This window comes from Oryx dammah, unplaced genomic scaffold (assembly GCF_014754425.2).
Source record: "Oryx dammah isolate SB20612 unplaced genomic scaffold, SCBI_Odam_1.1 HiC_scaffold_12, whole genome shotgun sequence".
In the NCBI taxonomy this organism is placed as follows: domain Eukaryota; kingdom Metazoa; phylum Chordata; class Mammalia; order Artiodactyla; family Bovidae; genus Oryx; species Oryx dammah.
The window spans coordinates 56,161,297-56,186,567 of record NW_024070196.1 but is presented as its reverse complement, the minus strand read 5'-3'; the positions used below and the strand labels follow the sequence as shown (position 1 = coordinate 56,186,567).

General features: G+C 43.9%; 1 protein-coding gene across 1 annotated transcript in view; it reads left to right on the top strand.

Moving 5' to 3' along the window:
- The window catches only part of SUDS3 (SDS3 homolog, SIN3A corepressor complex component), a 38,511-nt gene extending 28,946 nt beyond the window's left edge, over positions 1–9,565 (top strand). Inside the window, exons 11-12 of the mRNA XM_040251651.1 lie at positions 3,035–3,119; positions 6,140–9,565. Of these exons, the coding sequence (XP_040107585.1) occupies positions 3,035–3,119; positions 6,140–6,238 (184 nt within the window). The 3' untranslated portion in view covers positions 6,239–9,565. The remainder of the gene's footprint in view (positions 1–3,034; positions 3,120–6,139) is intronic.
- The last annotated feature ends 15,706 nt before the right edge of the window (positions 9,566–25,271 follow it).

The following is a 25,271-nucleotide window of genomic DNA, read 5'->3' as shown; positions in this document are numbered from 1 at the left end:
ACAGAAATCATGGTAAGATGGCGATGTTTTGCTGGGAGATGCATTTTGGTGGAAGCTGCATGAGTTGGTGGGTCTGTTAAGTCAATTCTGCGCAGCCAGAATGAATCAAAGGTTATGTTCTTGACTGTACTGGATTGGCCCAGGCCAGAGTTGCCAGCAGCATCTCTGCTGATGTTTCCAGCTCTGGTCACACAGCAGCTACTCCTTCCCTTGTGGCAGCTGTTAGTGACTCATTTGTGCTTTGGCCCTGGTTTCCTCACTTTCATCCTTGGCCTTGTCCCTGAACTTGTAAAAGAAAGTGAGGATGGTCCTGCACTACAGACCAAGAGAGTAGATGCAGAGACTGAAAGGGGGAGAGTCTTGTCTTATCTCCTGGTGAGTTCTCCCAACTGACCAGGGCAAAGTTAGGTACCTTTTGGTCCAAGTCTAATGCTCAGAACTTTACCTAGTTAGACTTGGCAGGTATGAGTATTTAGTAGTCACTGCCACTATATTCAAAGCTCCTGACAGCAGAGACCCTATGGCCTTGTTGGCTGTCTGCCCCACCCCTCTAGGGTGCCCAGTGATATAGTGAGTGGCTAATGAGTATTTGTTGAATGAGCAATCAGAATAATGGCTGAATTTGACCTGTTGTCTTGTTGAAAAAGGTAGGCCAAATTTACTTATTTTATATTTGTTATCTGAACAAATAGAAAATAATGGAACAGTGTGTTCAAGCCCATCTATTCATTTTGTCCACCCTCCTGCCTCAGTGTTTTGGGCGTAGAGACAGAGAGTGGGGACATAGGTTTTACTTGAAAAATTATAATTTACTTTTTGAACTGGGTCAGTTCAGTCGCTCAGTCATGTCCGACTCTTTGTGACCCTATGAACCGCAGCACTCCAGGCCTCCCTGTCCATCACCCAACTTCCGGAGCCTAACCAAACTCATGTGCATCGAGTTGGTGATGCCATCCAACCATCTCATCCTCTGTCATCCCCTTCTCCTCCTACCCTTAGTCTTTTGCAGCATCAGGGTCTTATTCAAATAAGTCAGCTCTTCGCATGAGGTGGCCAAAGTATTGGAGTTTCAGCTTCAACATCAGTCCTTCCAATGAACACCCAGGACTGATTTCCTTTATGATGGACTGGTTGGATCTCCTTGCAGTGCAGGGGACTCTCAAGAGTCTTCTCCAACACCACAGTTCAAAAGCATCAATTCTTCGGCACCCAGCTTTCTTCACAGTCCAACTCTCACATCCATACGTGACCACTGGAAAAACCATAGCCTTGACTAGACGGACCTTTGTTGGCAAAGCAATGTCTCTGCTTTTGAATATGCTATCTAGGTTGGTCACAACTTTTCTTCCAAGGAGTAAGCGTCTTTTCATTTCATGGCTGCAGTCACCATCTGCAGTGATTTTGGAGCCCCAAAAAATAGTCTGACACTGTTTCCACTGTTTCCCCACCTATTTGCCATGAAGTGATGGGACCAGATGCCATGATGTTAGTTTTCTGAATGTTGAGCTTTAAGCTAACTTTTTACTCTCCACTTTCACTTTCATCAAGAGGCTTTTTAGTTCCTCTTCACTTTCTGCCATAAAGGTGGTGTCATCTGCATATCTGAGGTTATTGATATTTCTCCCAGCAATCTTGATTCCAGCTTGTGCTTCATCCAGCCTGGCATTTCTCATGATGTACTCTGCATATAAGTTAAAAAGCAGGGTGACAATATACAGCCTTGATGTACTCCTTTTCCTGTTTGGAACCAATCTGTTGTTCCATGTCCAGTTCTAACTGTTGCTTCCTGACCTGTATACAGATTTCTCAAGAGGCAGGTCAGGTGTCTGGTATTCCCATCTTTTTCAGAATTTTCCACAGTTTATTGTGATCCACACAGTCAAAGGCTTTGGCATAGTCAATAAAGCAGAAATAGATGTTTTTCTGGAACTCTCTTTTTTGATGATCCAGTGGTTGTTGGCAATTTGATCTCTGGTTCCTGTGCCTTTTCTAAAACCAGCTTGAACATCTGGAAGTTCATGGTTCACGTACTGCTGAAGCCTGGCTTGGAAAATTTTGAGCATTACTTTACTAGTATGTGAGATGAGTGCAATTGTATGGTAGTTTGAATATTTTTTGGCATTTCCTTTTTTGGGGATTGGAATGAAAACTGACCTTTTCCAGTCCTGTGGCCACTGCTGAGTTTTCCAAATTTGTTGGCATATTGAGTGCAGCACTTTCACAGCATCATCTTTCAGGATTTGAAATAGCTCAGCTGGAATTCCATCAGCTCCACTAGTGAACTGGGTCACATAGTCTTAAATAAAAAACTAAATACAGAGTTGGTTTTCCAGCCCTTTCCTTGGCCCCCTTTTCCACTTTGCAGTGAGACCAACAATGTAGATTTTAGACTTAGAAGATAAGAAGGTTGTCTAATCCAAGGATGGAAGCATTGAAGTTAAACCTGAAATCCAGGCTGTTCCTCAAATATAAATTAAGACTTCTTTAATTATATTTTTTGTTGTGATGGTATTTTTTTTTCTTCCCTCCTTTTCTTCATTTCTGTATTACTTTCTTAAATTTGTGCCAGTACTTACATACTTAAAATTTTTAAGAGGGTAAAGTGAAAGTGAAGTGAAAGTTGCTCAGTCGGGTCTGACTCTTTGCAACCCCATGGACTGTACAGTCCATGTAATTCTCCAGCTCAGAATACTGGAGTGAGTAGCCTTTCCCTTCTCCAGGGGATCTTCGCAACTCAGGGATTTAACCCAGGTCTCCCACGTTGCAGGTGGATTCTTTATCAGCTGAGCCACAAGGGAAGCCCTTATGTTAAATATTCTTACCAAAAAAAAAAAAAAAGAAGCTGCAAAACTATAGTTAAAATAAAAAGGGTGGGAGGAAACAGATGTTTATGATGGGTGGTGATGATTTCATGGGTATGTACTTGTCCTCAAACTCAGTGATTTGTGTACATTAAATATGTACCGCATTTCAGATGTCAATCATATCTCAAAAAAGTGGTTAAAAAAATAAGTGTATGTCTTGTTTCTGGCAGGTACCATAAGAGCCAAGCCATCTATCTGGAGTCGAAGGACAACCAGAAACTGAGCTGTGTGATCAGCTCTGTCGGAGCCAACGAAGTAAGGACTGAGCTAACTCCCTCACCCTTTAGGAGTGCAAAATGGGACAAACCTGCAGTGCAAGTACCACCAAGAAAGTACAGTGGAATCACTATATTGTATGTGGGTTAGATTTGAAAGATAGCACTTTCAGGCAGAAATTGCACATATTGTTCTTGAAAATCTCTTACTTTGCATGACTACAGTATATGCGGGTTTGTATATTCCTTGTGATTGTGAACTCCCTACAGAGTAGTTGAGTTGGGCACCACTGAGATAGACTGCAGGAAGGAACACAAGGCAAGTCAGTTTGCTGTCTGCACGTTCAAATCATGCCACCTTTTAAGGAAACAATCCACTGAGGATGGGACTTGCCTATGGAGCCAGCTCGTCTTTGTTGTTCTCTCTCTCGAGCGCTCATGGGTACTCAGATTTGTTTCTCGCTCTGAGGATCTAACAAGGCACCTGGCACACAGTAAGTGCTCAGTAAATGGGTGGTGGTCTCTTCTGACCCACACACCACTCCTTGCCCGCTGTCTCTAATCCTGCATGTCCTGTTGTGCTTCTGAGCAAGGAAATGCTAGGCTCATATCTTCAGGGACTGGTGTCCTCCAGTTACTCTTGTAGGATGGGGGCTGGTTGAAAGTCAGCTCAGAGGGTCATGAGGCCGAGGACGATGGGACTGGCCTGTGAGTTCTCCTGCTGGCCCTTCATTAGCAGGCTGTCAGCAGTGTGTAACTGGGTATTATTAGTAGTCAAAAAACAGTTTAAAACTTTAATAGCTGTTTTGGCTTGATCTTTTATCAGTCCACAAATGTCTGTAAAGAAATTGATTTTTATGTGTCTACCCTCCAACTTAGTCCTGCCAGTGCACAGTAAATCTAATGAAGCTGGATTATAAAGTAACTTAAGCCTATTCTAGTCTCCCAGCTTCCTGAATTGAAAATGCCCTGCAATGTGACTAGTTTGCAGAATGATTGTTTACTTAGTAGTTACGGAGAGCCTACCAGATAAATGAATGTCATTTTTCTGTAGGCTTGGGATCTGTGTGTCATCCCAAGTCAAGTCAGAACAGGGCATCTCAGAAGCCTGCTGTTCCTGGCAGTAGGCTTTGCAATTTCACAGCAGAGCACATGTGCCTGGCCCTATGGGCCACTCTGCAAGGTGCATGTGGCTTCCTGGTACCTGAACCTAACTTCAGAACCTGTGCTGTGACCTCAGGACTTTCAGGAAAATAGAAATGCAAATTAGGTTTTTTTTTTTTTCTTTTGAAGATTGTCACCCTTTGACAGAGTATCAGCGAGATCTGACAAGGGAACAGTGAGACTGAGACATGTCTCCTGGAGGGAAGAAGCCTCAGTGCATTGGAGCCTTGCAACTCTGGCAACAGGGAAACTTTTCTCAATTCTTGGAAATATTTCAGCTCATTTTTTTAGGTCAAATCCTAAGCAACACTGAAGCTACTTGGCCACTGCATAACTTGACCATGGGCAGACTTGGTGCGTGGGTCGTGGGTCTGAGCATGTTGGTGACTGCCTGCTTGTTCAGCCCTCCTTGGAGTCAGTTTTCAGTTTAAAATGGTTCTACAAGGTCCTTTAGAAGTTTGGCTTCATGTGAGGTCTTTATATTTAAACCAAGGTGCTTGACTAAAGTCTTTGTGTTGTTAAATAAACACAGTAAGGAAATTGAGATGAAACTGAAAATAGTCTGTGTGTGTCGTGTTCCGCCCCCCACCGTGGGTCAGATGGTAAAGAATCTATCTGCAGTGCAGGAGACCTGGGTTTGATCCCTGGGTCAGAAAGATCCCCTAGAGAAGGGAATGGCTAACCACTCCAGTATTCTTGCCTGGGAAATTCCATGGACTGAGGAGCCTGGCCGGCTACAGTCTGTAGGGTTGCAAGGAATCAGATGTGACTGAGCGACTTTTTTGAATAAGCTTTTTTAAAGCCTGAAAAATCAATGGGGGAAAGAGGAGAGCTGTGAACTTGCACTTGCATATATGGTGAGATGCAGATCTTTAAAAGACTTACATTACACTTTTATCTCCATCTGATTGCATGTTAGGTACATGGTTAAGAGAACAGGTGAGACCAAGAGTCAGGCGCTGTGGTTTAGTGAGGAAGAGCAAGGGGCCTTGATGTCATGTGCCAAGGTTTCCATCAGACAAGTGGACTCAGCCTTGCTCTTCTGAAACGTGGGGATGATGCCAGTACTTACTTCTGAGGGTTTTTCTGAGAATGAAGAAGCTCAGCTTGGTCATCACAATGCCTGGCCCCCAGGAATTCCTCCCTCAGGTGGGGTGGGTGATGGAGGAGTAGCCCTCCTTCCCCTCCCTGGCTGCACGATGCTGTGTATTGAGTGCCTCTGGCAGCTCTGGCAGGCCCCCTGCTGGAAGAGTTCTTTCTCAGTTCTGTGGAAGAATATACCTGCCCTGTCCAGTGCCAGACGTCTGATCGCATCTGTGGGAGAATGATATGGTCAGGAGGGAAGGACGGTCTTAAGCTAATTTGCCTTCTCAGCATCCTAATTGGACTTTCACTCACTTACAGGCATTTTTTGTTGTTAATTTTTCTATCCTCTATTGTTATGACCATTAGCCTTAATTGCCAGGAAACTAGAGTTCTGGAAGGCTGTACCATGAAAGTCCCTTGGGTCAAGGAAAATATTTTCCTATTTGATTGGAAGTTTGTTTATCACTTTGTGTGTCTTAATGTTGCTAATGCTGTAATCAAACCAAACCAGAAAGAGTCCTTAAGATGGAGGCAGAAATGAAAAAGAATCTCAGGATCACTGTGCTTTCCATTTTTGTACTCAAAGTTGTAAAAGAGGTGACTGGAAGAAATGAGTTCACGGGCGGATGCTTGCTGTCTCTGCAGTGGAGGCCAGAGGTCAAGGAGGTGTCTGTGAAGGCCTCTTGGGTTGACAGGAAGAGGTTGCCAGCTGTCTGCAGGCACCTAGTTCATGCACACATCCCTGTGGTCTGAAACATGTGTCCCTCAGTACTGGCTTCTCATCCTGTTCCTTTTCCTTCTTCCCCACAGATCTGGGTGAGGAAGACAAGCGACAGCACCAAGATGAGGATTTACTTGGGCCAGCTTCAGCGTGGGCTCTTTGTGATCCGCCGGAGGTCAGCGGCTTGATGTTCTCCAGTATTCTTCTTCCTCGACCCCTTTTCTGGAATGGTTTTTGGTTTTGTCTTGTTTTCTTAATAGAAAAATTTTTAACTTGGGAATGGCTCCTTGGCCTTGGCAGATGGAGAACACTGTGGTGGATTCTGCAAGGCACTCTCGTGGCCAGCCCCGTCCCGCCTTGCATCATTCTTTCCCTGCGCCACCTTCTTCTAGGTGTCTGTCACCCTGAGACTGTTGTACTCTCTGGAGCATTGGGAGTTGGCTTTACCGATTTTTTTTTTTTTTTTTTGCTTATGCTTTGTCTTTTTTTTTTTCTCTCTCTTTTAAAGCCTCCTCTAAGTTTGAAGAGACAGCTCTCTCTGTTATCTGTAGGTCTTTCTTCTGTGGCGAGGAACAGGAAGGGGTACCCTCTGCAATGCGTTTTCACCTTTTGAATCCGATCAGTGGATCACGTAGGTCCCTTCCTTGTCGAGCGCAGTTCGCTGCTTCCCCAGAAGCTTGGGGCAGAGGTCCTAGCAGAAGAAGAGTCATTCTCCGGACTCTAAGCCTTGGAGAAACGAATGTCTTGTGTTACGTCTGGTGTGTTCCATCCATTCCATCGGCTGAAAGACAGAAAAATTTGCGTGAGAGACAACGTGCACTGCAGTAAACAGGGCTGGGGCAGGGAGAGTGTTTCATATTCATAAAGTGCTGAAGGTACTGATTGCAAATGTTTAGACAAGTGGTTTATTCACACGGATTTATTCTAGCTCAGTCTGGAACACAGAGTGATCATTTCAGAAATGTTAGTGTGTAGTTCACTGCTGTCTCCTGCTCCCAAGTAGATGAGGTGGTCCCTGCTGCCAGCTGATGGTCTGGGTTGTGTGTGGGGAGGTGAGATGGATGGTGGAGTCATCAGTGATCTGTACACTAATTCAGATCACACTCTTGTTGCTGATGCCAGTGTTTCACCTTGGCCATTCCAAACCCATGAAACCTTGTCAGCTCCCAGGAGCTCTGGCCCAGGTTGGAGACAAAGAAGGCTGTGACCGCCATTAAACCCACACTCTCCCTAAATGAATCCTGATGAAACAGCCTGACCTGCTCATGTTCCTTCACTCTCCAAATTGGGTAGATGACTTACTGGCTGATTGTTTGCTTTACTATTCTTGTTGCCATCTTAAGATGTTAAAATATTTGGGTCAAGTGTTAGCATCTCTGAGCAATCAGTAGACGTTATGTGTCCTAGGAAACCTTTGTAAGCAATTCCCTTGGTCTCAAGTGATTGTCTTCGTATTATCTCTTGATACACATGTCCCAAAGTAGGTTGTGGAGCTGTGAGAACAAGTAGATTACCTTCTCCAGAGTCCTGGCTTCAACAGAGACCAACCTTAGTGACCCAGAGTAAAGGCTTGTACAGGTACATTTGAGTTTTAATTTATAATCCAGTTTTTCTCTCATTTTCTTGTGTCGGAGTCTCATTTAGAAAATAGGATAAATGACGTCATTTATCAGAAGTTGCCTGGGCGTTCTGAGTCTCTTTACTGCCTTCCAGCCTCCCACGGTGATGATCTTTACAGTAGTGAACCAGATCTGCACTAAACAGGGCCTTCACCTTTTATTTTTTCTTGGCAGCCTTTGCTGTAAGGGCGGCCCTCTCTTGGCTGAATTTTCACTGTGGTGTGTGTCACCTCCCATAATATCAGGGAGCTCTTTGTTATCTCCTTGCACAGTGTGCTGGAAATTTATTTAGATGTATTTTGTGTGTGTGGCCATCAAAGATGGTTTAAAAAAAAATTTTTTTTTTAATGATTGTCTTCCTACCACTACTCTAGAGTTTCTTTGGGGGAGTGGTGGTGGTAAGAATTGTATTGATAACAACTTTTCAGCGTTGAAGCAGCAACAACTCACCTTGTTTTCTGGCCTTGCCTGGTGGTTCCTTTGTGCTTTCATGAAAAGATTAGTGATTTGAAGACCAGGCACTTCAGCCTTTTTTCTTCTGTAAATTGGAGGATGTTTGAGGCCATGCTTCAGCACGGACTCTGCCACACCACTACCTTCTCCTCAGTATCCTCACAGCCCTTCACAGTCATGATGTGGTGAGAATGGGGGAGACCATGTGGTCCAATTGAGACATGGCACAGTAAATTATATTCCTGATCCTAGATTTGCTTTTTATTGAGTCACTCCAGAGATGAAGAGTCAGCAGTTCTGCCCCTGTGGTTGGTGACCAGGAAGGGAAGAGCTTCCTTGTTAGGAGATAGAGGTGCTTTTATGATGGGCAAAATCAAACAAGACAAGGAAAAGACAGATTCTGAGCTTCCTAGAATAAGAGGGGCCTGGCTTTAACCCAGGTGGTTATTCTTCCTCCAAAAGGCCTTTATCTTGTCAGAGCACCAGATAAATTCCCAGATTCAAACTATTTCCTGAAAGTGGTACTTGGATAAAGTGTGGTCCAGACAATTCCAATCAATAACCTATACATTTGTTAATCTGATCAAGAACCTGTATGTGTGTTATTCTGTTCAAGAAGCTGTGTGTGTGTGATCCTGATCAAGAACCTGTACACATGTTTTGTCGTGGCATCAGCCTCACATGTTGCCTGCGGTGTTTGCTGCAGGTGTGCCCTAATATTTATTTTACCTCCACCTAGGAGTTGTCTCCCTCACCTCCCTCTCTAAGCCAGTGTCCTCTTGAACAGTTTCCAGATTTCTGTAGCCATACCAAAGCCAGGATATTTTCCTTGATTTGGATACCAGTATTTATAGAAGTCTAACTAACTACCTAACTTTAAGTTTTTTTTTTAAAGAAATTCTAACTGGGGCCAGTAGAAGATCCCAGAAGCTGATCTGCAAATCAAGCTACTTGTATTGGTGTGTGAGACCCTGTGTTTAGGATTGGGTGACTTTTCTAAGAGAAATACGGGGGGTGGGATGGAATGGGTTTGGTTGCAATTTTTTTTTTTTAACCTAACTTGACTGGGTGGGGGGGTGGGTAGGGAGGGGGGTCCTATTTTTTACAATATTTTTGTTTTTTATTTTCTATTAACATTTCCTTTTACCCTTGAATTTTTACTAAAATTCCTCCTGATAAAAAAATCTTGTTTCTAATCTGAGAATTTGAAATCTCAGTACTTAATGTTACACCATTTTTTCCAAAGAGTTTAAAACACTTTAATACCAGAACATGGCAAAAAACAATAACATACAGCCATTTCAAGCAGTTGGTAGGCTTTTTTTTTTTTTTATACAATAACATTAACTGGTACATTAAATGTTCTGAGAGGTGAATGTAACAAGTAGAGGGTTTTATTTTTTTTCTTTAAATGACAATAAACTTTCAAAGAGAAAACCAGCACGTAATCTGTGTGACATCCATTGATTGCCTAAATGATTAAAATTTATTTTAGGTTTTCCCTTCAGTGGTCATGGGGGAAGGAAGTTGGAAAAGAGGGAGGGACCTCCTAGACATTAGTTTGCTATGAAGAGTGAGATATGCGTGATGTCCAAGATGAACTCCCACGTCTGTAAAGAGCCAGTCTATGGTTGTTGACCCTTAAGTGTAGCCAGCTAAGCTGTCTTCTGCTCAGAAAGGATAGAAGAACCTGATTAAAAATGGAGTAAATACAGTTGACCTAAGATAGGAAAGGCCTTAAGGTAAACTGGTCTGATGAGGAGGATGCTGTTCCTTGAGAACTCGAGAGCAGTACTTGCCAGTCTCACCAAAAAACATGGTGTTTCTACAACTCTCTGGGGCGGGGTGAAGTGATGAGGCTGCTTTCTGCCCCCGGGGGCCAACGACATCTTGTGCTCACAGCCCAGTTGTGCTTGTAACACCCATTGGGAAGGGCTACTCCACACTTTGGATAATGGAGAAGGGCAGTCACAATCTGAATAATTCTTTATTGTTATTGTAACTACTCACTGGAAATGAGTTGTTTATTCTTATTCCTGCAACTCATTGTAAATGACCCCGATGCTGGGAAAGATTGAAGGCTAAAGGAGAAGAGGGCAGCAGAGGAAGAGATGATTAGATAGCATCACTGACTCAATGGACATGAATTGGAGCAAACTCCAAGTGATAGCAGAGCACAGAGAAATCTGACGTGCTGCAGTCCATCGGGACGCAGAGTCAGACATGACTTAGCAACTGAACCGCCACAAGTCATATAGAAAAGTGCACAAATCTTAATTGTACGGGTTGTTTTCTCAGTGAGAGCACGTATGTGTAACCAGCATCAAGACCAAGAGACAGTGTCCATGAGCTCCATAGACCTTCAGTTATCATTCCTTGCCCCGGTAGCTGCTTGCCTGACAAGTTTCCTCTGTTCTGATCACCTTAGCCTTCAAGCTTTTCGGGTCTATGGGTTCTTCCATAGTTGCAGAAGAGCCAAGTCTCTGGTGTAGTCTAGGGGCTGTGGACCGGGGATGTGAGAGCTGGCAGCAGAGGGTGTGATTCAGACTCAGGTCAACTAGCTCACTCCTATTTGTTACCAAGGCAAATGTGGCTTGCCCTTGATGTTAGTATCTGCCTTTTAGTTGAGTATATATCAGACACTAGACTAAACCCCTCCATAGGAGGTGTTTTCTGACTTAATCCTGGCAGTAATTTGTTGAACTGATACAAAATCAGTCCAAGGCTTCTTTGAAACCCAGAGATCAGCACCATGCCTGGTAAGTGCTCTGTGAATGGTAGCTGTCGAGCAGTGTTAGTGTAAAATGATGGGTAAAGTGAGGCAGACTGGTCAGTAAGCATGGCTCCAGCTCCCGGCGCTGTGCCCTTCACCTGCATCCTTTCGTAGCCTTGTAACAGTCTTGGAGGGAGCACATCATTGTTATCACCAGTTTATGGAGGAGGAAGCAGGTTCTGTTAGTCACAGAAAATGGTTCAGTAACTTCTCCAAGGTCACATACTGAGGGGCTGAGTCCAGATCTTTTGGATTCTAAGCCAGCTTTCCTACCTACTACCTTTTGTTGTCCTTTCCCGACCTCTTCTGTTAAATCAGATTCAGTATTCTCACCTTTCTCCTTCAGTGCTTTCCTGGCTGTTTGCTTTTATCTGCTCTCACCTCTTGGACACACATCCAGAGCAAATTTTAGAGGTGAAAACACTTGGTCAGACCCCTCCCCTTGCCAGATGACTCTGGCATTCTCCCTTGGTAGGAGAGCAGCTCCCGAGAGCTAAACTGGCCAGGAGGTTGCCTACCTTTGAAAAGGCATGAGTGTGCCAGTTCTGCAAGAGAAGGAACCATTGAGAACACAAAGAGTCTTCCATTTGGATGGAGCTGACTTGATCTCATGAGCAGTGAGAGCAAGGCTCCAGAGGGAAACACGGATCTGTTTTTCCAACCCACTTTCTTCCTGCCTTTCCTGTGTATAAAGTGAGGAGGAGGGTTAGGAGCCATTGACCTGCTTCTAAAATGTGGGCAGAGCGCTAAATATCTGACATGGTGCTGTACTCTGCACACCGCGTCCCGTGCAGTCACCAGCTGGAAGAGAGCCACAGGGTTCCACATCGCTTGCTGCAAGCTCAGCACCCACCAGCAACCTGAGCAGGAGCAGGAACAGAACCAATTTCTGGTCTCTCACTAGTGTTAGAGACTCCTCAAGCCCCATCTTTGGGTAAGTACTTTCCCAGCAAGGCGCATTGGGACTTCCTTGGCAGTCCAGTGGTTAAGACGCACTTCATTGCAGGGGGTATGGGTTTGATCCCTGGTCAGGGAATTTAGATTCTGTGAGCTGCATGGCGTGGCCAAAAAAACACTAGATGGAGTGAACTAGAAATACGGCACCACCAGCTACCCTGTTGGACATAATAGCATGGCCAGAAATACATTAGCTAGAGCAACTTTTTTAGTGCTAACTGGAATTGCTATTTTTGTTAATAGGTGTGATTATTGAGACAAAGAGATACATATGTTTAGGAGGCTCCCCAGGGGAGTGAGGTAGATAAGACACAGCATAGGTACCTAGGTGCTTAATCCCTTTAACCCATTTTCTCTAATCTGTGTCTGCTCAATTCCCTGAAAGACAGAGATCTATAAAAGGGCAGAATTTGCTTGACAGATTGGGGAAGACCAATAATCAAAATGGTAAAGCTTCTCTCCCCTGTTTCCCAGGAGCTGGAGACTCAGCAGTCTGGGTTCTGGTTTTCTGTAGGCCCATGCTCGGATCTGTTGGCATCAGTGCTCCCTTTGCCAGTGGTGTAGATGGGCCGGGGTAAAAGCAGTGGGTATTCCAGAGCCAGCCAGGAGGGAACAAGTAGGTGCTTGGGGGTTGGGAGGAAATGCGGCGTGCAGCCCTACGAATCCAGGCAAGGCCCTGCTGACAGTTAAGAATCACTTATTTCACCATCAAGTGTTTACAGAGATGCAGTGTGGCAGAGCAAAGCTTAGAAATCAGCTTTTGAATCCGGCTTTGCTGCTTAACTAGCCGTGTGACCTTGGAGAACGTAATCCCTCTGAACCTCAGTTCCCTCATCTGTTAAATAATAATATCCACCTTGGAGGGTGATTTTGAGGATTCTAATAATACTAACACATCTACTGCTTACTGTGTGCTAGGCATTTTACATATATTAACTAATTGAATCCTTATAATCCTAGGAGGTAGGTAGTCTTATAATCCTTATTATGTAGTTGAGGAAATGGAGAATCAGCTTAGGTAACTTGCCCAAGGTCACATTGCTTGTATATAGTGCGTGAGCCATGATGCCAAGGCCAGGTGGCCTCTTGTGAGTCCCTGCCCTTGTCCATGGTGCTGTACCATGGTGGTGTCCATAACACAGGGCTGAACAGGGAGTGCCCAGTCTACAGAGCCTGTTCCTTCCATTGTCATCCCACGGCCATCTGTAGGCTGTCCTTAAGTGTCAGCCTGAGAGCCGAATCCTAAGAGACCAGAGTGACTCTTGGGAAGCTGATTGGTTGAGTGTCAATAGACGTTGAAGATAAAGATGTTGGCTTAGGAAATCATGCTAAAAATCAGCTACAAATGGGTTGTGAATACCCACTCTGTTGGGTTGAGAAGGATTCTGTGGCCCAAGTTTGGGTGGATTGGGAAAGAGTAGTCTAATCATTTACTTTCACCTACTATGGGCAAAGGGAGCCTGTTATTTGCTATCCCTGAGTTAGTCAGACCCCTTCCTTCATCTTGAAGGTGAAAGCATCTGAGGCCCAGGGATGATAACGATTTGCCTGAGAGTCACATGGCTAGCTCTGGGCAGTGCATGGTTAGAACACAATTGGGCCAGTCATTTGAATACATACTCGTGTCAGACTCTGTGCTGGAAAGCCCAGTGGAGGGTCCACATTATGACCTGGCTAATTTGTTGCCTCAGTGGATTCATTTTTGCCTTTGTGTCTGCAGTAGAGCTGATGGGGGTCCTGGGTTTGTCATCCTGGTTTGGCCACTCATTGACCTTGGGACATTTGCATAACATCTGTGTGCTTCAGTGTTAGGCACTCACCCCAGCATGCCTGGGACTTTTCTGGGTTTTGCACTGAAAATCTTAATCCCAGGGACCCCCTCAGATCCTGGCAAACCAGGATGGCTGGTCATTTTGTTTCCTCCTCTGTGAAATGGTGGTGAGAATTGCCCCTTTTCCATGGAGTTGTTTTGAGGATTAGCTGATTTATTTGGGGTAAAGCACTTAGAAGTAGTAAGTGCTTGTTTAGGATGTAGTAAGATCTCAGTACCTGTTGATTGTTTCTTGTTCTTATTATTATGGGAGCTGACGTGTCTCTGCCACAGAATGGTTTCCTGACGAGCCTCACTCTCATCCCATACAAGATCGGGAACCTACCCACGGTCATCTGATCACCTGTACCCAGTTGCTTAGGATGTTTTTTCTTCTTGAAACAGTCCATAATCAGAGACTGTGATAGTCATTGCATTCAATTCACATGATATTTATGCCACATCTACTTTACGTTATGTAGTAGACGAGGCTCTTTTTGAGGATTTAGAGATAAAAGCATGGTTCCATGGTTGTCAGTAATTCTGGGTCAGTGTAATAGGTGTGGAGGAAGTGGGACTGGAATGTGGGTGACTGAGAAAATAATAGCAGCTGACATTTATCGAGCAGATGGTTTAGCCTTTGTGTACATTATCATTTATTATTTATTGTAACCCTATGAGGTTGTGACTACAGATCTACATTTCACAAATTGGAAAGCTAAGGTTTCTAGAGGTGAAGAAACTTGCCTCAAACTTGACAAACCCAGGACCCCCAAACTCAATTCCAAAGCAGGTCTTGCTGACCCAGTCTGTATTCTTATTAACCATGGAACACTTTATAATTTCTCCTGAAAGAAAATAAAATTTGAGCTTGGCTTGAAAGCTCGGCCAGTCTCGAGCAGTGTCTGTGGCAGGGAATGGGAAATCATATGGAGGAAATCGCTGGAGTGAAAGCACGGAGGTGGGAGAGTGGGGGGCGTGTTGAAAAAGTCAAAGAAGTGTGTGTTCAGCCATCAACCTGCATGACTGTGCTTTGAACTTCAAAGCCAGTTTGCTTCCCAGCCCTGTATCTTTGTGTCCTTCCATACCTTCTGGGGCTCACCTTCTGTTTTTCCCCGCCTCTCTCCTTTTCTCGCTCTCCTTGGCCCACCATGTCCCCCGCCCTCCTCCCCTTTTATATTGCCAGTGCAGCGGCTCGTGGCGGTCCTGCAGTGACGCTTTCCAATTTCACACTTACATGCTCCTGAAAGTATTCGTAAACTAACTTGTATGTAAAACCAATAAAGGGCAACAGCACACATCCCTGTTAGACAGTAATTCTGTTTGACTCCCTTTTCTTCTGCTTTGATCCCCTTTCTTCCCACAAGCATGGTGCACTGCCCTTACAGAAGCAGGAGCTTTCAGAACTCCAAGTGTGGGAGAACCGTGTAAGCACTGTAAGCATACGAGGACTAGGAAGGAATAATGGTTCGTGTTAACTGAGCACTTACTCTGTGCCCAGGCGAGTGCTAAGAACTTTTCCATACATCGTCTTATCTAATGCACTCAACAAGCATGAGAGATACGTCTTAATGATTCCCTAAGTTTCTAGAAGGGGGCTTCCCTGGTGGCTTAGTGGTAAAGAATCTGCCTACAGTGCAAGAGACACAGGTTTGATCCCCTGGAGAAGGAAATGGCAATCCACTCCAGTATTCTTTTTTTTTTTTTTTTAATTTATTTTTGGTTGTGCTGGGTCTTCGTCGCTGCTCAGGCTTTCTCTAGTTGCGGTGAGCAGGGCCAATCTCTAGTGAGGGTGCAGAGGCTTCTCACTGCGGCGGCTTCTCGTGGAGCACAAGTTCTAGGCATGCACAAGCTCCGTAGTTGCAGCATGTGGGCTTAGCACCTGGGCTTAGTTGCCCTGCAGCATGTGGAATCTTCCCAGATCAGGGATCAAACCCTTGTCTCCTGCGTTAGCAGGTGGATTCTTTACCACTGAGTCACCAGAGAAGCCCCCATTCCAGGGTTCTTGCCTGGGAAATCTCATGGACAGAGGAGTCTGGCAGGCTACAGTCCATGGGGATGCAAAAGAGTTGGACACAACTTAGCAACTGAACAACAACAACAGTTTACCAGATGAGGAAATGGAGGCTCAGAGGAGTAAAAACGTGTTCACCTCTGCACCCCCTTCATGCGTCTCCTTTCCCCGTCGGTTTCTCCTGTCCCTAACAGACTGACCAGGTCCAGAGGATGCTGAGATATCACTGGAGTCAACCCCTTCCATTTTCACACCTGGCAAGCCACCTCCGAAGTTCACTGTGAGGATTAAATGAGGTCATGGAAAGCAAGCAGCCAGAACAATGGCCCTCATGCTTGAAGCAAGCCGTTAGGTTGCTCTTCGCACTTTAGAGAATGTATCCCGCATCGCTCACTGCCCCTGTTGGAGACCGTTGTTATCTTAGTTGCCATCTTTCCTACCTGCTTGTGTCTCATCATGACTTGAGGCTAAACTCACTGCTCCCTTGCCCACAGTAAGCCAACAGAAACCACTAGCCACAGGGCTTGAAATTCAAGACCAAGCAGGTGTCCAGGCCTCTCCTCTTCACCATATTAATGCCTCTCTGGAGAATCCCAGGGACGGGGGAGTCTGGCGGGCTGCCGTCTCTGGGGTCGCACAGAGTCGGACACAACTGAAGTGACTTAGCAGCAGCAGCAGAGAATAGTTTGAACCACTACCCCTCTGGCTTTGCTGAGAAACCTAATGGACTGGAATGAAGGGCCTGGATCAAGAAGCTTTGTTTTTCCTCCAAATTCCCAGGGACTGGTATACAGTAGGCACACATTAAATGCTTATTGAACAAATGGATAGGTGACTGTTGCCTGAGGAGAAGGCAATGGCACCCCACTCCAGTACTCCTGCCTGGACAATCCCATGGATGGAGGAGCCTGGTGGGATGCAGTTCATGGGGTGGCTGAGAGTTGGACACGACTTACTGACTTCACTTTCACTTTTCATTTTCATGCTTTGGAGAAGGAAATGGCAACCCACTCCAGTGTTCTTGCCTGGAGAATCCTGGGGACGGCGGAGCCTGGTGGGCTGCCATCTATGGGGTCTCACAGAGTCGGACACAACTGAAGCGACTTAGCAGCAGCGGCAGACTATTGCCTGATTTCTGATAGCAGCTTATTAATATCTAAGATCAAAGTAATGCACATGCAGTTTAGAAAGTCAAAGGATTTTGTGAAGTGGCCACAAAATACAGTAGTCCTCTGTTTTCTCCTTCGTTTCCCCTCCCAGAATCAACCACCTCACCTCCTTAAGCTGATTATTTTGGTATTTAACTTCTGTATCTCCTTGTTACTAATGCTGGACATATCCATCCTAGGCATTCTCTATTAAATTCCTCCTGTAGAAGCCATTCTGTACTCCCCCAAAATAGATCTTTAGTAATTTTGATTAGGTCAGTATTCAGTGTTTACATCTTTATGGCTGGAGAAACACTGGAGCTGTAAATAATTGCAGCTGAGTCATGTTGTAAAGTGTGGTTGCTTTTTCTTTCCTGGACAATGTTTCCCCCAGGAGTTAATAATTACCTTGTGTTTTCCCCTCATTTTTATTTTCTTGATTTTCTGTGTACTCTTGTAAATTTGACTTCAAAGACTTCAATGAGTGTCTCAGTTCCCCATAAGACATTGAGATGCACCAGGTATTCCATCCGTTCCATCACCCTGAGAAGCTTCCTGCCTGAGGGCCTCTGACCTCCACTCTGAACTGGTTGCCCTGCAGCCTGGTTCCCCTCCTCACCACCATCCTGGAGATCCCCTATATCTCTCTGTGTTTGGCTCTCCGATTTCTTGTTTCTCTTGTCTTGTTTCTCTGCTTCCTCCCCAATTTGGGTAAAATGCATCTTGCAGTAACTTACCAAGCGTGATTCAAAACACTTCTATTCTTGCACTTCTGTTGATGCTTTGGCTGGTATAACTACATTTTTCATGCCCAGAATTTAGTCCCTTACATATCCAGAACTGAAAAGGCCTCTTAAGTACTTAGCTCTTAACGGTGTTTCTAACAGCCCCTCCCTTCCTGGACGTCCATTTCTAGAAATTCTTTGTGCTGCTAATTCATTATTTTCAAGTTCTTCATTGTCAGGTTTTAAAATTCAGGTTTTTTTTTTTTTTTCTTTTTCAGCTTACTTCCCACCTTCTAAAATTTGGTTGTTTCTTCTCCAGTGTTTCTCCATTTTGGAGGGTTTAATTCTGGCTTGGAGATCATTTTTCTGTAAGATCTTGAAGGCACTGTTTATTGCTCTCTAGCTCCCAATGTTGTCTTTGAGAAGTCTGAAGCCACTCTGACTACTGGTTTTTTGATCTGACCTTTTTCTCCAGCTAATTCATCACTATATACTTGGTTTATGACACTGTGTACAAGTTTGAGGTGTACAGCATAATTTGATACGTGTGTGTTATGATTATCAGTAAGGCTAGTTAAACATATCCATCACCTCATTAGTCATCAGTTTGTGTGTGTGTGGTAAGAACTTTTAAGATCTACTGTTTTAGTGACTTGTAAGCACACGGTACAGTATTGTTAACTATAGTCGCCATGCTGACCATTACATCCTCAGACTCTCTTTATTTTTATAACTGGAAGTTTGTACCACTGAACACCTTCACCCATTTCCTCCAGCTCCTATGCCCCGCCTTTGGCAACCACCAGTCTACTGTTTCTATGAGTTCTTTCTTTCTTTTTTTTTTTAGCTTCCACATATAAGTTATATGCAGCATTTTTATTTTGTTTATTTCACTTAACATAATGCCCTCAGGGTTCATTGATATTGTTGCAAATGATAGGATTTTCTTTTGTGCGTGTGTGCTTGTGGTTTTCTTATTTCAGCGAGATCTTAGTTTCCTGACCAAGGATTGAAACTGGTCCCATAGCATTGAAAGCACTGAGCCCTAACTGCTGGACTGCCGAAGAATTCCCTGTACCACATTTTCTTTATCCATTCCTCTATTGGTGAACACAGGTTTTTCTCATGTCTTGGCTATTGTGAATAATTCTTTGGTGACAAGTTGGTGCAGATATTTCTTTGAGATGATGATTTCATCTTCTTTGGATATATACCCAAGAGTGGGATGGCTGGATCATCTGGTAGTTCTATTTTTAACTTCTTGAGGAAGCTCCATACTTTTTCCATAATAGCTGTCCAAATTTACATTCCCACCAACACTGCCTAAGAGTTTCCTTTTCTCCGTATCCTGGCCAGCACTTGTTAACTCTTGACTTTTTGATGATAACCATTTTATAGGTGTGAAGTAACATCTCACTGTGGCTTTGATTTTCATTTCTCTGAGCGCCTTTTCATGTACCTGTGGGTCATCTGTGTGTCTTCTTCAGTGATCTGAGTTTTTAACATTTCTGGAAGCTCGTAGGATCCTTGGTGTTTTGAAAGCCCATGACAGTGGGCTGTGGCGTGGACCATACTGCTGAGTGGTTAGTAGGCTTTTTCAATTCTGGAAACTTAGATCCTTAAATTCTAAGAGTTGAAATATTTAAATATATATATTTAATATATTAAATGTTTAATATTAATACATTAAAACATTGTATATAATATTAAATATTATATAATATAAATAAGTATTTTAATTTTCAGAATTTCAGGTTTATATATATATATTATAAACACACATAAATAAATATACACTCACATACATATTTTGTGGATGTGGTAGTCAGCCTCCAAGATGGTCCCAATGATCCTCACCTTCTGATAATCATACCCTTGTACAGTTCTCATTATTGGACCAGGGTCTGTCTCTGTGACCAACAGCATACAGTGAAGTGATAGTAACTCCCTGCTGAGATTGGGATATAAAAGGTGCTGTGACTTCCATTTGGCCATGTTCTTTCTTTCTCCTGGATTACTTGCTTTGAGGGAAGCCAGCTACCATGTGCAGAAGCCTTATGACGAGGCCTCCTGCCAACAGCCAGTTAGCAACTGAGGCTTCTGCCAGTAGCCATGTGAGTGAGTCACTCTGGAGAAACCCCTCTAAGCCCCAGTCCAGCCTCCAATGAGACAGCAACCCTTGCTGGCACCTTGCTTGAAGCCTCTTGGAGGGCCCTGAGCCAGAACTACGCCATTAAACTGCTCCCAGATCCTGTCCTTCAGAAACAAGGTAAGAGAATAAATGTTTGTTATAAGTTTTCTATGCGGTTGGGGTGATTAAAAAAAGTTTATGTATATATTTATTGACTGCACCAGGGCTTCATTATTGCATGGGTTTTTCTCTAGTTTTATAGAGTGGGGGCTACTCTCTTGTGGTGCATGCACTTCTTATGGCAGTGGCTTATCTTGTTGCAGAGTTGTGGTGCACAGGTTTAGTTGCCCTGTGGCATGTGGGATCTTTCTGAGCCAGGGATCAAACCCATGTCTCCTGGACATGGCTCTACCACTGAGCCACCAGGGAAGCCCTGGGGTGACTTTTCTCTTATGCAGCGATAGATAAATTATATAATGGATGGTTTCCTCCCCTCCATTTTTTCTGTTCTTGCATTCAAGGATTTCTATTGGACAGTAGACTTCCTATGTGGGTGGGTGGGTTAGTCGCTTAGTCGTGGCCGACTTTTTGCGACCCCACGAACTGTAGCCCATCAGACTCCTCTATCCGTGGTATTCTCCAGGCAAGAATACTGGAGTGGATTGCCAGTCCCTTCTCCAGAGGATCTTCCTGACCCAGGGATCGAACCCAGGTCTCCTGCATCGCAGGCAGATTCTTTACCATCTGAGCCTCAGGGAAGATCTCGGCCAGGGTGAAAGTGAAGTCGCTCAGTCGGGTACGACTCTTTGCCACCCCATGGACTGTAGCCTAGTAGGCTTCTCTGTCCGAGGGATTTTCCAGGCAAGAATACTGGAATGGGTTGCCATTTCCTTCTCCAAGACTTCCTATAGCAGTCTTTAAATTTTCATTTATTTCCTATTTTTCTTTGACTTTTTCCTTTCTGTTTTGGGTGATTTTCTTAACTTTATTTTCTAAACTTTCTAGGGAGTTTAACTTTTGCTCTTTCATTAAAACAATTTTTTTTTTAAATTCTGTAAGTTTTCATTCTCTCTCTCTTTTTTTTTTAAAATGTGGGACCCAGTTCTGGAGTCCTTTAGTCCAGAGACTTTTAGTTTTACCTTCTCTAGAGGAGAAATCTCCAGTCTCTTTCCAGGTTGGGATCTTGGCAGTTTTGCTACATGAAATAGGGAGTCAGATCTGGGGAACTTACAGCTTCTTAAGCTGAATTCCAGTCATTCCCACTGCCTTCACTTTTGTTTCTAGAGGCATCTTCCTTCCTGATTAGGTGCTGGTAGTCCATGTTCCTCTGCTTTATCCACTGTTGTGTTTTGGTTTTTTCATCTACATTCAGCTTCTACAGTCGGGTTTTTTTTTTTTTTTCCTCTGCCTATTCTCTCCACTCTCATGGGTGTAAAACCTAAAACAACAACAACAAAAACACTTTATGTATATTTAAGCAACCTTTCATGCCCTACCTGTCTCCATCTCTCTCTGGGACTTCTGTGACTCATTGAACCTCTTCCTCATCAACACCAATAAGAGGACATTGGCTTTCTCACTGTCACTGTGGTTCTGAGGTCACAGCAAATGAATAACTGCAGTGGGAGCACTCACAAGTCATTTCTGAATAATCAGCACACCTGCTGGTTCATGCCTGAAGACACATCAGTGGCCTTGACCTACAGACTTTGACTTTGGAGCCAAGTGTCAAAATTTAAGAGGAGGAATTTACATACACACACCTTGGAGGTCCGAGTATGTGTATATAAAACAATGCCAGTGGGTTTATATGCATATATATGTACACACACACATCTCAAAAATGAGCTTTCTTGCCAAACAAAACCCACCTTTGGACTGTGGGTGAAATGAGAAGCGTGAAAAATGTTTAGCCTAAAGTGTATTTAAATATTCATGACATCTTCAAAGCAAAGCTGTTGGGAAGACTAAGCCACCCAGAACACAGCTGGGATAGTGCAATGAGGTGTCTTGAAAAATCAGAGTCCTGTGCAGGGCTGAGAAGAATATTCAGAGGTGACCTAGCCTGGCCCCCTACTGCCTGCTGTAATAAAACTATTTTGGATATGTCATGTTCATTATTAGGAAGATAAGATTAATATTTATAACGTATAATACTATTTTGCCAGTTTGAAGAAAATTATATTTTGGGTTATACAGCTTATTTGGGATAGCAAATTCCATTTGTTGACTCCCTGTCCTTCCCCATGTGGTATGGTTTTAAAGATGGCAGTTATGTGGCACACTCATCAGTATTCTCCTTTATACCCTTGACAGACATTGCTAATCAATCATGGCCCTCATTCTCTCTCAGTCTTCATCTGACGTTTCATGATCCTTTTCCATGCAGTGGCCACCAGCGGCGGTTTAGGGGTGGGGTGGAGTGGGGTGGGGTGGCAGGCACACCCACCAGATGAAACATAAAGCCTTTTCTGGTTGAGTCTTTTTATCACTAATCTCGGTTGAACATGCTCTTGTTCACGTTACTTTATCCAGAACTGATCTAGGCATGGTCCATACTGAACACACTAGGATAGAATATTGGCTTCTTGTGGCCTAAAATCACTTTAGCAATTTTGTTTTTGGTATCTCATCTCCCATGATTACTCTGGATTTTGATTTAAATTCCAAGGGTTTAAGTGTTTATACAGTCGACTTCTTGAACTGAATAGTATGCTTTATCCTATTACACATCTTTTTTTTCTTTTTGGCTGTGATGCACAGCTTGTGGGATCATAGTTCCCAAGGAATCATGCAGGCAGGGGATCAAACCTGTGCCCCTTGCATTAGAAGTATGGAGTCCCAACCGCTGAACCACGAGGGAAGTCCACATCATCATATTCTGAACCAGGGGTCAGCAAACCACGGCCCACAGAACAAATTCAGCCTGTGACCTGCTTTGGTGAATTGTCTTATTGGAGCACAGCCACACCCATAAATTTGCACATTGTCCATGATTGCTTTCACACTAAAAGGGCAGAGCTGAGTAGTTACGAAAAAGACTGTCTGGCCCACAAAGGTCAAAAATACTTGGCAAAAACACTCATTGGTACTCTCTGCTGCTGTTGCTGCTGCTGCTAAGTCGCTTCAGTCGTGTCCGACTCTGTGCGAACCCATAGACGGCAGGCCACCAGGCTCCCCCGTCCCTGGGATTCTCCAGGCAAGAACACTGGAGTGGGTTGCCATTTCCTTCTCCAAAGCATGAAAGTGAAGAGTGAAAGTGAAGTCGCTCAGTCGTGTCCGACTCCCAGCGATCCCGTGGACTGCAGCCTACCAGGCTCCTGCATCCATGGGATTTTCCAGGCAAGAGTACTGGAGTGGGGTGCCATCACCTTCTCCAGGTGCTCTCTGCAGTTGTAGGCTAAAATTAGCAGTGGACATGGAGCTGACTCCTTCTGGGTGGTGGCTGGGCCCTGGAAGTGCTGGCTCCTGTCAATTACTCTAAGATGTTTTGTACCTCAATTTTTCCATCTTTGAAATGGGGAAGAAAATACCTCTTTTTACATCTTCCAATCTTTTGTGTAAACGAGATTTCAAGTAAGAGAACCAGCCTTGAACAGACTGCAAAGTGGAAGCCTGTAAGATCCAACCCACAGGTGTTCTCTTTGGCTTACACAATGAATGGTAAATTGAATTAACTAGACCTCTTTTTTTTAACTGAGAGATTTTTGAACATCTCCTGAATAACTAGCTAACTTAGTAAGACTGAGTTTGTTGTCTTACATGAACACAATGTCTGGTGTTGAGCAGAGGTGTCTCTCTTTAGACAGCACACTCTTTCCTGGTAACCAGTCCCACCATGCCAGTTATCTCCCCAACTTGGAAGCCATGTCAGTTACTATTTAAATACCCCATTTCAGTTATTTACTTTGCCCTGGTGGCTCAGTGGTAAAGAATCTGCCTAACAATGCAGGAGACACAGGTTGGATCTCTGGGTTGGGAAGATCCCTTGGAGAAGGAAATGGCAACCCACTGCAGTATTCTTGCCTGGGAAATCCCATGGACAGAGGAGCCTGATGGGCTATAGTCCATGGAGTTGAAAGAGTCAGATATGACTTAGCAGCTAAATAACAACTGACCCTGTAGACAGTTGAATCTGCAACTTCCACATCTAAGCAGGAGAGATTTTCAACTGGGTCTAAGGAAGAATATAATGTATAAGATGAAGTGCACTTTACAACCATTTGAACTGAATTGATAGAAAAACTTCCTAATTCTTTGCATTATAATGGCACTTATCTTTCAATGGGGACAGGACATTTAAAGTAACAATACATGAAAGAGGGACTTCCTGGTGGTCCAGTGGTTAAGACACTTTCCTTCCAATGCAGGAGGCATGGGTTCAGTCCTTGGTTGAGGAATGAAGATCCCACATGCCATGCCAGTACAGCCAAAAAATAAATAAAAATAAAAAACTGAGATAGTGCAACAGAAATTGAGATAAAAGCATAAATCAATGAATCAGAAAGCAGAAAAATAAAACATTTGGTACACACACACATAATTGTATATTGTGATGTTCATTTACACATCGAGGGCAAAATGTTACCTCTGAAAACTTATAGGGGAACTCATAATAATAATTATGTTCAAATCCCAGCTAGGCTCATGGAGTTGCCAACTGGTACCTTGGACAGCAGCACCGCCCCCTCCCCCGGCCCACCCCCCCCAACTCCCGCCCCCGCAACCTGCCCACTGCCAATTCTTTGGTGTGAACTCTTATTTTTTAAATGGTTGTAAGTCCTATAAAGGAGAATGGCAAATAAGAGAAAGGGTAGCTACCCGAATATCTAGTCTTCACAACATTTTAATTATTTCCTTTTTGTACTTTTAGGGTGTTTATCTAACTGCTATTTTAAGGCCTAATTGGTGGCAGGCGTTTATTTCTTCTTGAAAGCTACAAAGCATTTGCTTTTTGCTTTCTTCACTGCTCTTTCAACAGTGTCTGATACACAGTGAACAGTCAGTAATGCTCATAGAGTGAAAACTTGCCCCTCCTCCAGTGACACTTATATTTGCTCACCTCGGTGGCAAAAAGCAAGGTGCTAATGGGGAAGGGTTAGAACATTTGATCTTTTCTGGAAAGTATGTTTTGTTTGGGCTTTCTGTAATAGGCTATATCCCCTTGACAACTTTGTTCACAAGGGGAGTGAGTAAAATAAGAGAATCAGATCTAGCACCCTCCCTGAGCCCCAGCATACACATACTCATGCGTACACAATGCATTTCAAAGTGAACTCTCCACAAAACACACAGCACATTGCCATCAGCACTGAAGTCATTCCGAGTCTAGATCCTTGTTCGTACTCCATATTTCACAGTCCATTCTTGGCAGCAAACCCGACAGCACTTAGCTCTTTTGCAGCCAAGAAGAAATTTCCTTTCTCATTACACTATTCCATATTAATATCATTTCTCCTTCAGGCTGTTAGCACTCCTCTCTGTACTCCTCGCCCGGCAGGTCATCATGCACATTTCTTGTTCTGTTATTTAAATCTTATGTTTAACCTTTCCTGTGTTGGTTTCTTTATCTCTGCCTGGTTATATGCAAA